Here is a 15021-nt window from a genome sequence, read left to right on the forward strand (position 1 = left end):
GCTCAGAAAATCATTTGCTGTATCCAGACTATCCTGGGTCCAGTGAACACAAGGAGTCCTTCCATAAATGCTGGCACTTGCCTTTGCCATTCCATGGTGCCAGCTGCCCAACATCCCTCCTTTGAAGGACACACACATCTCAGTGGCCTCCTAAACAATCTCAGTTACCTTTTTCAATGGTCTTAGATGACATAGGCTTCAACAACTAGAAGCTTTATTTAGTGAACACAGAAACACTAACAAAATGACAGATCAAAAATGGCAGTTACAATATAAAATAGAAGATGAGCCCAATTCATTCACACACAGGCTTATACAAATATTTAGAGTGTATAAGTCCAATGTGCCTAAGGAGTTATTCAATGTCTGTCATGTTTCCTTAATACCGAAGTAATTTTACTGGTTGGTGTAATCAAAGATATTTGCTGGGGCCATAGCTCAATGGCAGAGTATATCCATTCCATGTATAAGGTCCCATGTCTGATTCCCAGCACCTCCAGTTAAGGGTCTTAGGCAGAAGTTGCTGGAAAAGTTTTCTGGCTAAGACCCTGAAGAGCCCCTCTAACTTAGAATAGACAGCACTAGGCTAGATGGACCAATGATCTGACTTGTATACAGAAGCTTCTTACATCCATGTTAGTTCATATTCTTTGCTGAAGCTCCTCATTGCAAGCACAATCTACTGGCTTTCTAGCCTCCAAACAAAAACCCTATACATGTGACCATATTCAGCTTATTAATTATGTGGTGAAGTCAATCTGAGTTGAATGGCCACATTGGACGACACCTCAGTCACAAATCAAGATATCCTCACAGAACCCATTTTGGAATAGTTTGCAAGGACCTGCTAGCTTGCAATGAAACAATATCACTTGTTTACTATCAATTCAGGATGGCTTCACTACACTGAGTTGAAAGTGGTCATTTGCGCTGGTTGTTTCCAAAGATAATATGTGGTCCCTGGGTCAATGCAAAGTGGCCCTCACTCCAGAATAAGTAGCCATTGCAATGGAAACTGACTACCTTAAATGGACATCAGTTCTCTGTACTGCAGCACACCTTCAGTTCCAAGATCCTGCCTCAGAAAGATGACAATTCCAGGTGCTTCAAATAGAATGACCATGTCCTTCTTCCCCCTTCTTTCCCACATTAGAAAAGCTTTTATCCTTTTATTGATCCTCCTCCTCAAGCCTTCAAGAAAGCCATTTAATACAGTTCTACCCAAGGGTGTTTGAAAAATCTCACACGCTCGTCTCTATGCCATACAGACTTAGATGTGGTCTCTGTTTGTACCGCATGCGTTTTTCACCTGAGTAATTCAAAGCTGATTGATCCAATGGAGCCACAGATACTGGGGCTCTTGATACTGGGACAAAAGGGGCATGATCATGCGGCTGTATCTGTTCAGTCCCACTGGACTCTGAAATTCTTGTCTTGCTGCCAATATCAGATGTAGACCTGCATGATATATATTGAAAATATGAGTCATTCAAGCAAGCATCTACAATCAATTTACACTAGAGTAGGCTATTTAAGAGTAGTCTGATTTGTAGACATTGTCAAGAAACAACTTTAGTCATACAGGAAAGTGGTAGAGAAAGAACCTTCATTTTTTGCTTTGATATTTCTGCAGAGCTCAATCATTAATCTTGCAGCTCATGGACTACAGCTGCGATACAGGGCCTTTGCCCCAAATTCCCTCAAAATACATCTGGATGTAGCATAGCATAAATATTAGAAAATACACATGCAGTGAAGATATGACAATGTAGAGCACCCTGCTTGTTTTGGTCTCAAAGAAAATCAAAATATTTAAAAAATGTATTTAAAAACAGTGATCTCAGTGTATGGCTTCTGTTTTAGCTCACTAACAACTACCAGTTCTACCTGACAGTGAAAGATGAGCATTGCTGCCAGTGCTCCACGGTTCATTGATATTTCTGCATAACTGTCATGACATCACCAGCAGCCAATCAGGACAACTCAGTTATTTCTGCTCTTGTGCCAAAACACAGCAAACTACAATGTACGTGCTAAGACTGGGCTATGCAGACTGCCCAGTGTGTTATTTTTGTAAAGCATCTCTGAAAACCAAGTGATTTCATCAGCCTGAGCTGTGCAACAGATAGTGAGAAATGCATGGCATGAGATACTCTATAAATGAACTACCTGTGAGGAAACAGAATTGTAAAAATGCTGTCCACTAGCTTCTGTTCCTGCTCAGATTGGAATGAATGGAGGTTGCCCAAGAATAATGCTTGGAGAATTTAGACTAAACATTGAAATTGACTTTGAGAGGTGATGTAACGTATTTTTATTAAGCATTTGAAGTGCCAGTATGAGATCTTGCAAAAACAAGTCAAAATCAATTTTAAATGGCCACATATTTTGTGCTTCCTATAGTAGGGTCATCTGAGAAAAGGAAAACAGATTTATACGTCATTCACTTATTTTATTGCATAGCTAATCTGACATTATGCCTTTATAATCAAAGGCTTAAATCATGGTTTAAGTGATACTAGAATGTACATTTGGTATATGTACCTTTAAGATCAACAAAGTTTTATTCAAAGTATGAGCTTTCAGGGGCCAGCATGCATTTTCAGATACAATGTAACTATTTCTGCAACCATTACATATAGAGAAGGGGGGAATTAGTTTCCCGGAAGGGTTAGTTACAGTCAAGATGCAAAAGATTAAGGCAGTTGATAAGATCTGTGAATGGCAATCAATTAGCATCCAAATACAAGACTTAACTGAGCAATATCAATTACTTATGCATTTTGACTCTAATTAGCCCTTCCTGACAAATAATTGTGTGCTACCCACCTGAATTTGGTATATGTATTAAGCATTTTAGTGGGTTTACTGCTAAACTAAATAAATATCCTTTTCTTACAGTTATTTGTTAGATGAAAATCTAAAGGTTTAAAATGATGATTGATAATAATTTTGTAAATTTATTTTCATTACTGTGTGAATTTTTACTTCTGTGTATGAATATAAGCTGTTCCATATCACATCACAGTGGGGGATATTTAAAGTTCTCATCTGAAACATAGGACAGCATAGTACCTCCTAAGAGAGGTGACAGCAACAGGTCCCGTTCTGGGAGGCACAGGAGGAGGAGGAGAACCCATCACCATTTCAGGGAGTGGAGAAAACCTGTAAGCCTGTTAAGAAGGGAAGGCACAGTGAATATTTGCTCAAAAGTCTATACTGCCTTGCATTTCTCCCAATACAGCAGTCGCACATCAGGTAAACTGACTAAAATCCATACCATTGTATATCAGTTCCCTCCAAGCAAACGTTTTTGGTCCCTCCTAAAATCACAGTGTTATTCTTTGCCTGGATCCCCCCCAAGGAGATTTGTTTTTGTCCCACTGAAAATGAAACATTTTTGATGTCAGACCACCTGGAAGCATCAAACCCCATCACACAGGAAATGAAAGTCAGCAAGCATTCATTTGTATTTCAGCTTTCCTTCTGCACCTTTACAGGGAGATCCTTTCATATTGCCCTAGGCATGAAAAACAAGGGACTTTCTTATGACAATGTAACAATGCCATTAAAAAAATCAACACCAGAGCAAAGTGAACCTGAAGATCAGAGGCCATCAGATCAGTTACCCTGCCCCTGTCAAGGCCAGTTGTACAGAGCTTGGGGAAGGGTGGAGGGAGAGAATTATCACAATAACAAAGTTAAAGACTGTGATGTGTCATATGAATGTAGGAAAACTTCCCTGACCTTTGAGTTCAATAATTTATGGCAAGGCACATGGGATATTACTCTTGAAACCTTTGTAGCATGATGGGGATTGTCACATTTACTTGGAAATAAAAAGAGACTTACTGACTCTGCTTAGCAGCTAGACTACAACATGGAATGACAATCTTCCTTCGCTTAGAAGAACTTGCTAGCATGTTAAAATCACCACAGAGCACAGCATGGAAATCTAGCTTCTCTCAATATATGTAGTTTGTACTTGTACATAATGTACTTTGATATGGGAGGTACATCAAGAATTAGAAAACCATGTGTTTCCAGTGTCTCATCATTCTCTATCCTATAAAATTACATCGATATTTAATATTGAATAGGTAGCTAAGATTGCATTTGCATTGTTTCCTGTTCAAAAGACAGGGATTATCAATATTTGCCAAGTACATTTAGGACCTTTAATTTCTAATTAAATTATGACAAGTAGATTTTGCTAGTTTATATCTATACAGAGATAACTTCAAGATGCCAAATTGGAAAAATTCTTAGAATTTACACCAAGTGTTTTAGATTTTTTTTAAGTATTACGCACTTTCTCTATATACAGACATCACAAACAAATTATAGTTTCTTGCCCACAAACTAAAAATACTTACAGTGGCAGAACTGAGAAGTCACAATGAATCATAATCAGACTTAGGGTTTCCTGGTACCCTTGGCAACTGGTGGGGGGATTTATCAGGAGCAATGAGAGTTTTTGCCCTAATACCAGAGCATCCTTGCATTAGCAGTAACATGATGATGTCAATTCTGGTGTGTATCAGAAGTGATGCTGCTGTGTTGCCAGTGAGGCAGGTCTAGACCTCCCTTTGCTGCTGGTACATCCCGTCACCCAGATGACTTGCGCTAGGGGAAGGGCCTTGGGGAGAGGGTTCTAGTGATGGAACAAGCCTGATTAGATTGGAGATGTCCTAAACTAGAACTGTACTTTGCTTTAATTTGTTTGTGACCTCTGAAGAGTACCTACAGGTTACTAGGCACTGTAGATCAATCATCAGAAAGGCCAAAGCTGAGAGTGAGCTAAGATTGGCCAGGGAAGCCCATTGTAACAAGAAAAGATTTTTCAGTTATGTGAGGAGCAAACGTAAAGTAAAGGAGGCAATAGGCCCACTGTTGGGTGCGGATGGACAAACTCTAAGGGAAGATGCAGAGAAAGCAGAAAGGCTTAGTGCCTATTTTACATCTGTTTTTTCCCACAGGTCAAAGTGTTTAGGCACATCTAGAGATGGCCATAGCCAAAGGACAGTGTCTGGGTGGCAGGTTAGCATGGATAGAGAGGTTGTCGAGAGGCATTTAGCTGCACTGGATGAGCTCAAATCCCCTGGTCCGGATGAAATGCACCCGAGAGTACTCAAAGAACTTTCCAGAGAACTTGCACAGCCCTTGTCCATCATCTTCGGAACCTCTTTAAGGACTGGAGATGTCCCGGAGGACTGGAAGAGAGCAAATGTTATTCCAATCTTCAAAAAAGGGAGGAAGGATGACCCGGGAAACCACAGACCAGTGAGTCTGACCTCTGTTGTGGGGAAGATAATGGAGCAGATATTAAAGGGAGCGATCTGCAAACATCTGGAGGACAATTTGGTGATCCAAGGAAGTCAGCATGGATTTGTCTCCAACAGGTCCTGCCAGACCAACCTGGTTTCCTTTTTTGACCAAGTGACAGGTTTGCTGGATCGGGGAAATTCGGTTGATGTCATTTACTTGGATTTTAGTAAAGCTTTTGACAAGGTTCCCCATGATGTTCTGATGGATAGGTTGAAGGACTGCAATCTGGATTTTCAGATAGTTAGGTGGATAGGGAATTGGTTACAGAACCGCACTCAAAGAGTTGTTGTCAATGGTGTTTCATCAGACTGGAGAGAGGTGAGTAGCGGGGTACCTCAGGGCTCGGTGCTCGGCCCGGTACTTTTTAACATATTTATTAATGATCTAGATGAGGGGGTGGAGGGACTACTCATCAGGTTTGCAGATGACACCAAATTGGGAGGACTGGCAAATACTCCGGAAGATAGAGACAGAGTTCAATGAGATCTGAACACAATGGAAAAATGGGCAAATGAGAACAAGATGCAATTTAATAAAGGTAAGTGTAAAGTTCTGCATCTGGGTCAGAAAAATGAAAAGCATGCTTACTGGATGGGGGATACGCTTCTAGGTAGCACTGTGTATGAACGAGACCTTGGGGTACTTATGGATTGTAAACTAAACATGAGCAGGCAGTGTAATGCAGCGGTTAAAAAGGCAAATGCCATTTTGGGTTGTATCAACAGAGGCATCACATCAAAATCACAAGATGTCATAGTCCCATTGTATACAGCACTGGTCAGACCACACCTGGATTACTGTGTGCAGTTCTGGAGGCCTCACTTCAAGAAGGACATAGATAAAATTGAAAGGGTACAGAGGAGAGTGACGAAGATGATCTGGGGCCAAGGGACCAAGCCCTATGAAGATAGGTTGAGGGACTTGGGAATGTTCAGCCTGGAGAAAAGGAGGTTGAGAGGGGACATGATAGCCCTCTTTAAGTATTTGAAAGGTTGTCACTTGGAGGAGGGCAGGATGCTGTTTCTGTTGGCTGCAGAGGAGAGGACACGCAGTAATGGGTTTAAACTTCAAGTACAACGATATAGGCTAGATATCAGGAAAAAGTTTTTCACAGTCAGAGTAGTTCAGCAGTGGAATAGGCTGCCTAAGGAGGTGGTGAGCTCCCCCTCACTGGCAGTCTTCAAGCAAAGGTTGGATACACACTTTTCTTGGATGCTTTAGGATGCTTAGGGCTAATCCTGCGTTGAGCAGGGGGTTGGACTAGATGGCCTGTATGGCCCCTTCCAACTCTATGATTCTATGATTCTATGATTCTATGAATACAGATCAACAATGTGGTCGATGAAATTCACAGACCTTTTTTAGGGTATTCATGGAGGATAGGTCTATCAGGTTGATTCCACATTGTGGTGGCTGCACTGGACCACCACTGGTGCAGTGCTGTGGAGCTTTATGCAGGGAAAGGGGTGCTATTTTGCGGGAAGGTGAGATTGCAAAGCACTGCAAAGCTGACCAGGACATTTTTTGCCCCCTCTGGGCCACTGCTGCACAGGCCCCATTGGCTCCCACTTTTAAAAAGGTAATGTGAATTCTTCTGCACTTCCTTCTGATTTAGCAAAAGAGGGCCCAATCCGGGGCAGGCCCAAGAGGAGGCTGGCCTGGTGTCAGTGTCATATGGAAGTGGGCATTAGCCCTGCTTCCATACAAGCTCTCTCTTGGCCTTTTCTGCCAATGCAGAATCAGTGATTACTTGTCATGGTAACTAAAGAGAACCTTTACATTCAGAGTCAGTAAACAAGAGGGCGCATAAAGATGTTGAATAGGATAGGAGAAAGGACCGCTCCCCGTGGAAGTCCATAAGTAAGTTGTCGGCGGTCTGATGTTCTCTCTCCTATTGCTACCCTCTGTCCACGATCCCAGAGGAAGGATATCAGCCATCGAAGGGCTGTCCCTCGTATTCTGGCATCAATGAGATGGCGAGCTAGTAGCTCAAGGGTCTAGTAATATCAGCAGTGCCGACCCGCCTCGGTCCAACTAGTGACAGAGGTCGTCCATCAGGGCAACTAGCACTGTCTCTACCCCATGGCCAGGCTGGAAACCTGACTGGGATGGGTCTAGGACCGAAGCTTCTTCCAGGTATTCCATCAGTTGGTTTGCGACTGCCCTTTCTATTATCTTCCCCAGAAACGCTAAATGCGAGATGGGTCGATAATTATTAGGCTCTCGTGGATCTAGAGATGTTTTTTTCAGGAGTGGGTGTACCACAGCCTCTTTTAATCCCTCCGGGAATTCTGTTGTGAGAGATAGGTTGATTATCTCCCGGAGGGGACCCTTTATCCTTATGCCAGCTGTTTTTAAGAGCCAGGATGGGCAAGAGTCCAGTGGGCATGTGGTTGGCCTTGCTGTTGCTAGTATCCTGTTCACTTTGGTTAGTGTGAGCTGTCTGAAGTTACTCAGAGTTTTCTTCAAAGATGGCCAAGGGGCCTCTAGTTCACTTTTTGTATCTAAAGTTGGAGGGAGGTCTTGCCGAAGTGTCAAGATTTTATCTGCAAAGTGACTCACAAATGCCTCACATCTGATATCCAATTGCCTGATATCCAATTGCCTACTGTTTTGTTGCCCTTCAACCAGGGCAGTGAGGGATCGAACTACCTTAAATAATTGAGCCGGGTGTGAGTCTGCAGATGCGATGGTAGCCGAGTAAAAATTGCATTTTACTGACTTCACCGCCATCTCATAGGCCTTCATCTGCATTCTATAAGATGTTCTCAAGGCTTCATCATGAGTCTTCCTCAAAACGTGCTCTAACTGTCTCAGTTCCCGTTTCTTGTTGCGAAGCTCCTCGGTGTACCATGGGGCCCCGCTTGAGACGGGGCTGGAGAGGGTGTCAGGGAGCTATCTCATCAATGGCAGTCAGCAGTCTGTCATGCCAGTTGTTGACCAGGCCATTGAGAGAAGTGCCAGGAGGCATTGGTTCCCGTAGAGCGTTCAGGAATCCAATTGGATCCATAAGTCTCCGTGGGCGAGCTAAAATTTGTTCGGCACTCAACTGAGGAGGGGGTGGTAGCCTTAGCCGAGCCTTCAGGGCATAGTGGTCTGACCATGGCATGGCAGTTGCCGTGACCAGATCCACATTCAGACCTACACCAAAAATAAGATCCAGGGTGTGGCTTGACTGATGGGTGGGGCCAACAACAAACTGCAAAAGCCCTAGTGTCACCATGGTTGACACCAGGTCCTGCCCAGTTCTAGAGGACGGTAGCTCAGCGCGGATGTTAAAGTCCCCCAGGACTAGCAGACTGGAGAACTGTAGCGTCCAGGCCGCCACCGCCTCTAGCAGGGCAGGCAGGGCATCTGCCGGTGCATTGGGCGTGCGGTACACTAGCCAGATGGCCACACTCTCCGTTGATCTCCATCTGAGGCCAACACATTCAATGCCTGGTATTGATAACGCAGGAAGGGCCCTGATGGAGAAAGCCTCTCAGGTCAGGATTGATACCCCTCCTCCCCGCCCCGCTGTCTGGTGGAGGACAGAGAACCCGGCAGGGGCTAGGTTTTTGAGGGCAACTGTTTCACCCTCCCTGGTCCAGGTTTCTTTCAAGCACACAAGGTCCGCTCTTTGTTCTGCAAAGTAGTTTTCCAGGGTATAGGTTTTGTTGTTTATTGACCTGGCGTTGCACAGCACCAGTGTCAAAGGTGGGCTGTTTACCTTTGCCTCCACCCTAGTGTCGTGAGGGATGGGGCGGAGTCTGGAGGGGGCCCGAGTATGGGTGGTTTTTGGGCCCCTTAGTTTGATGTATCTCCACCATCCACTGTCCTTGCCTCTTCCCCTTATTATTGGGATCCCTGACCCTATTGGGGCCCCTGATTTTTCTTCTTCCTCAGTCTTTTTAAACTTTCTGAGCTCCATGGACACTGTTGGTTTTTGTTCTTAGTTCTGCAGTTTAGCTAGGGTGGTTGTTGAACCCCAGTTCTGTGCTCTTTTTTGTTCTAGTTGCGTGTGTAACTTTTGTGTGTCTGTGGAAGGTTGGCCCTGATCGCTGTTATAGCATCTCAGGGCTTCCCGGTTCCATTAGTGTGTAGTTATGTGTTGGCTGTAGGGTGTGCATTATTGCGTTTGTCTGGAGGGCAGTCCCGATCACCTATTGTGGCACCTCAGGGTTGCCAGTCCAGGGTTCTTAAAACAAGGTAGAGATTTCTACTGATTCCTCACTCTACTTCAGGCTGCTGATCCCCAATTTTTGTTCTTGGAGGTTACTAGCCCCTCTAGAATAGCACAAAAAGGAAAGTGAGGGTCTGTTGTGGGACAGAGAGGAATCAGCACAAAAAATCACCCTCTTTTAAAAAAACTAAAGTGCCCCTAAATATTCCAACCTATATGATTGGATGCGGGATACTATTAACCTAATGCCAATAAAGGTATCATTACCAACCCAGAAACATGAATGTAATTTAGGACAAACCTGTAGTAATTATATGAAATATATTCTAAGTGAATGGCAAAAAAGAGAACTTCCCTTCATAGACAAAAAGCTACAGAAATCATATAAATTATATGAGCATGGTGTTTTTTCCTTGCAACTTAAAAAAAAATACATTGGAGAATACTAATATTCGCTGAACATTTTGTATATCACACAAACATTCACTTACAGGTCTTGGCAGACTGTACTGATACACCTCTGGTCTATATGTAGGTACCCACTGTATTCCACCTCTGGGTCGAGATATGGTACCAGGAGCACTGGTCACAACTTCAGAATATGGCAAGTGCTGCGTAGAACTGTAGGCATCTTGTTGCCGGTTCTGACCTCCATGGCCTGCAGAGGCCAAACTAAAGGCTTCTTCCAATAACATGTGCATCTGTTGTCTGACTTCATCAATGGATGGTTGAGAACTTAGAGTTGATGTCTCTGAATGGCCTTTTGCTTGATTGGGTCTAGTAAAATTTCGAGACTCGTTAACATGGTCAACATTTGTTTCTTCTATCATTTCAGGTTCAGTCTGTTGGATAAAGTAAGAACATTTAATGGAATCATCTTTTTCCAAATAGCAAAACTGCTTTGCATAAGAGTTACACACTATTTTCATTTACATTGTGAATGACTGTGAAGTTTTTCTTTAGAGGTACTCTTTCAGCCTTATTTATTAACATAGATAATTAAAAGTGTTCTGCAAATCTTTTCTGAAGTTGAATCCCCAAGAAACTCCACTAGGCACCACTATATCCATGACTGATATTAATGGAAGATCCATTTATCTGACCTGTCATTAGATCAATCAGATTACCTTACAGATCAATAAAACCAACAGGACCTCATTAATCTGAATCTGCAAAAACTGACTTGTTTATAAAATCTTTATACTGAAATCTCAGACATGAAACCATGGCACCAGCATATAAATACAAGATCATGAAACAATAAAACATCTTTATATAATAGAAAAACTAAACAATCATAAGGTGGAAAAAAGGGACAGCTAGATAAAAACTGCATATGAACAACAACAGAAAGGTCAGTTGTATCATCAGTCATAATTTAACAAGCTACAACACTTTTCTGAAGAGTTGTTTTCTTATCTATTGTCAACAACCGGATGGGGACAGATGAGCTTTAGTAAAAATTGAACTCCAGGAAGGTAACTGTACCCTGAGCCCATGTAATTCTCATACTTGCAAAAATCAGCAGACAATGTTTCATTCACCAGTTTAAGAGAGTGGGATAGCACACATGGAAGGAGACTTTAAAATACCCGGGTGAAAACCCTTTGGGATTATATATCTATGTCATAGTTCCGTAGCACAGCGGATGATTTCCAAGCAGAAGCTATCAAATTCAGTCCCTGACATTTGCAAGTATCTTGGGAAAGAGCTTTCTCTGCTTGAAAGCCTAGTATTGATCAGCATACACAATACTGAGATAGCAGGAACACTGGGCAGTATTAGGCAGTTTCATAGGTTCAAGGACCAAATTACATATATAACACTATGTAAATTGCATTCCTGATTTTTAGGTACCCCCAACATTGCCATGTGGTAAGGTGATACGTATACTTATACGTACGTCTGTGTGACTGCCCCACTTTTCAACTTGACCCAAATTCATGCTATGCTAGCCTAACCTAATGAAAGAAACATGGTTTCTGCCACCTCTCTGTCTCCTAAGAGCTGGCTGACCTAGGTTTTATACCCAGCTGAAAGGAATACACCCAGGGCCATTCCGCATGACTTTAATATAGCACTAGTCTTACATTTTGTTTTCGCCACTAAAACTACATTCCGCATGACGTCGTGAGCAATCTGCAACACTCCTGCAACACTAGTGCCAAAATCGCTTTGTTGTAGCGATTTCCGGGGAATCGGGAAAAGTGGATTCACCCTCAGAAAATCGCTACACTCTTGCCAACAACCTGCGACACTTGCAAAAAAGGCATGTGCATTCTCAATGTAGTGGTTGGAACGAAGTCCCTCCCCCTGGCTCTCTCCTCTGAACTTCCGGCGAAGCGATCACCATTTTTTTCCCTCTGAGTGGGAAAAGTAACAAACCAGCGAGGCTTCATTCACCCAGCGAGGCTTCTCCGGCTACAGTCCCTCCACAGAAGTGCTTTAAAGCTCCCCTAAGTCCCCAAGCACAACACAGCCCCCTGTTCCCTTTAATTTCAGCCAAAAATCACGCCCGTCCGGGGGGGGATTTTTTTTTCACTCGGGGGAGCGTGGTAACGATGAATCGCCGGCTCACATGCCAGCTACATGGGTCTCTACGTTGCGAAGAATCAAGGCATATTCATTGAAACGTGTTTTTTTTTTAACTGTGCTTAAAGGGAGAGGGGCTTTTCGGGAGCATGATAACAACCGCCCATTGGCTGTTCTGTTTGATTGACGGCCAGGGGCGGGAACAAGCACAGAAAACAATCACTTCCTTTCTAGCGATTCCTGCGAGACCGGAAACCAGTGGGGAACGAATGAAATGCTACTGGATTCCACTACAAATCAAGGTGTGTGCAATGCCGAGATTCCACTATTTAAAATAGTGTTCCAGCTTTGTGAAAGCAATTGGCAACATTGGTTCTTGTGCGGAATGGTGGCCCTCACCAAGACCAGCAACTTGTCCACTTCAGGTAATGAGAGCCATCTGAAGCCATCAAACATCACCTCCAAAGGCTGCCAACAGGCCTCCAGTTCCTTTTCTGTATCAACCATGGCAGGAAGGTTGTGGCAAAGCAACAAGACTTTATCCGCAAAGTAGCTCACTAATGCCTCACAGCTAAGGTCCGATTTACAAACATTTTGGCACCCCGCCTTGAGGGTGGTAAGAGACCAAACTACCCTAAACAATTGAGCCAGGTGAGAGCTTGCAGACGCAATTCCTGTGGCAAAAAAAATCCCATTTTGCCACTTTCACTGCCATCTCATATGCCCTCATAAGTATATGTTCTTGCCGCTTTGTCATGAGTTTTCAACCACGCTCCAGTCATCTCACCTCCTTCTTCCTCTCCTGGAGCTTGCTGGTGTACCAAGGAGCCCACTTGAGTCAAGGGCAGGGAGGACATCTAGGGGTGATCTTGTCTATGGCTGCCATCAGTGGGACTGCCAGTCCTCCACCAGCACTGCCAACAAATCACCAGGAGGCATAAGGTCCCACAGAGCATTCTGGAAACCAATTGGATCCATAAGTCTCCAGGGGCAGGCTAAAATGTGTCCCTCACCCCAACAGGGAAGGGGTGGTATCCTGAGCCGGGCCTACAGGGCATAGTGGTATGGCAGACACCACTTCTAGATCCACCTTTTTCCCCTCAAGGGAATAGCTTTAAATTTTCTAATATATTCCAGCTGTTAAAAGTGAATTACATCTTGCTCATAAAATTAAACATCTATATTTAGGGTTTTGCATAGTGATCAAATAGTTGACAATCAGTGTGGTGTAGTGGTTAAGAACAGCAGCTTCTAATCTGGCAAGCCAGATTTAATTCCCCATGCTCCTCCACATGTAGCCATCATAGTCCTGGTAATGCTGTTCTCACAGAACAGTCCTGTCAGGGCTCCCTCAGCCTCTCCTACCTCACAGGATGTCTGTTGTGGGGAGAGGAAAGGGAAGGTGATTGTATGCTGCTTTGAGACTCCTTTGGGCAGTGAAAAGTGGGATATAAAAACAACTCTTCTTCTTCTAAAGCAAGTAGCGAGAATACACCCATAATACAGAGAACACTTCCTCTACAAATCAGTAAGGAAACCAGACCAGTCTTACAATAAAATAGCTTTGCTTAGTGAGTTCAGTAAGCAATTAGAGTAATAATTAACTGAATTATCATCTGATAATATCAGATAATAATTATCTTCTGATAATACCAGCTGACAAGTCTAACATTATGAAAATGGACAACCCACCCCAATCCAGCTGGTGCTGGAGATCATCCATCACAGTGACCAACACTGTCTCTACCCTGTAGCAAGGACAAAAACCAGACTGGTATGGATCGAGGACCAAAGGAAAAAGCCAACAAAATGTGGACTTGAAGACAATATTCAGATAAATAGGAAAGAACAAACATAGCATTATAGTATTAACTTTTAGTTCAAAGCTTTCAGCTTTGCTACCAAATTATTAAAAGAGTAAACAAAAGTTAACAAAATCACATCACAAAATCCAAATCTGCCATGAAAAGCCTTGATAAATTGCGTGATCTGGGATTTTCAACAGATGAGAATTGACTTGAAACAAAAGATACCTTTCCCCAGAAATGGGAGAAAGGGAGGATGATCCAGGTGAACTAACAGGTATGCTGCATGATTTGCTTAAGGTGAGAAAGGAGAGAATTCCAGGGAGCTTCTTGTGGCACAGGATGGTAAGGCAGCCGACATGCTGTCTGAAGCTCTGACCATGAGGCTGGGAGTTCAATCCCAGCAGTCGGCTCAAGGTTGACTCAGCCTTACATCCTTCCGAGGTCAGTAAAATGAGTACCCAGCTTGCTGTGGGCTAAAACGGTAATGACTGGGGAAGGGAATGGTAAACCACCCTGTATTGAGTCTGCCAAGAAAACGCTAGAGGATATCACCCCAAGGGTCAGACATCAGTGCTTGCACAGGGGATACCTTTACCTTGAAGGGAAGGGAAGGGAAGGGAAGGGAAGGGAAGGGAAGGGAAGGGAAGGGAAGGGAAGGGAAGGGAGGGAAGGGAAGGGAAGGGAAGGGAAGGGAAGGGAAGGGAAGGGAAGGGACACCTCACAAAATATGGATTTGTGACCAGAAATTTCATTTCATATTCCAGATTAAATTGTTCTTAGTATGAAATGATAATGTATGCTTTCAAGGGTTTCAGTGATTAGTGTATACCAGGTCATTTGCACTAAAGTACTGTATTCTTGATTACTTTATGAGATGTCCTTAACTTTATTAATGGTCTGAGGATTAGAAAAGGGAAAGGCTTCTGTCTCTGAGGGTTCCTTTATACTGAATAAACATGATAAGAAAATACAGAATTTCACCTGAACCTGCCCTTTGTTTGTTGGCTATTAGCCTGCAATTGTGGAGACTTCCAAGCTTGTTCTTTGCACACACACACACAACCAGTGAAAAATAAGTGGCCTTGGTTGCCAAGATGCAGAGGAAAGGAAAAAGCTAAAAAAATGTGGACTTGAAGACAATATTCAGATAAATAGGAAAGAACAAACATAGCATTATAGTATTAACTTCTA

The 15021-nt window shown here is 43.2% G+C and overlaps 1 protein-coding gene across 4 annotated transcripts in view; it reads right to left on the bottom strand.

Annotated features, from left to right (window-relative positions):
* Nucleotides 1-15021, bottom strand: part of KIAA1549L (KIAA1549 like) — a 221903-nt gene that overhangs the window by 21718 nt on the left and 185164 nt on the right. For all 4 annotated transcript variants that reach the window (XM_077321898.1, XM_077321902.1, XM_077321900.1 and 1 more), the window contains 3 exons: nucleotides 9982-10332; nucleotides 3076-3173; nucleotides 1310-1458 (listed from right to left, as the gene is read on the bottom strand). In XM_077321898.1, the coding sequence (XP_077178013.1) occupies nucleotides 1310-1458; nucleotides 3076-3173; nucleotides 9982-10332 (598 nt within the window). The remainder of the gene's footprint in view (nucleotides 1-1309; nucleotides 1459-3075; nucleotides 3174-9981; nucleotides 10333-15021) is intronic.

This window comes from Paroedura picta, chromosome 2, assembly GCF_049243985.1.
Source record: "Paroedura picta isolate Pp20150507F chromosome 2, Ppicta_v3.0, whole genome shotgun sequence".
NCBI lineage: Eukaryota > Metazoa > Chordata > Lepidosauria > Squamata > Gekkonidae > Paroedura > Paroedura picta.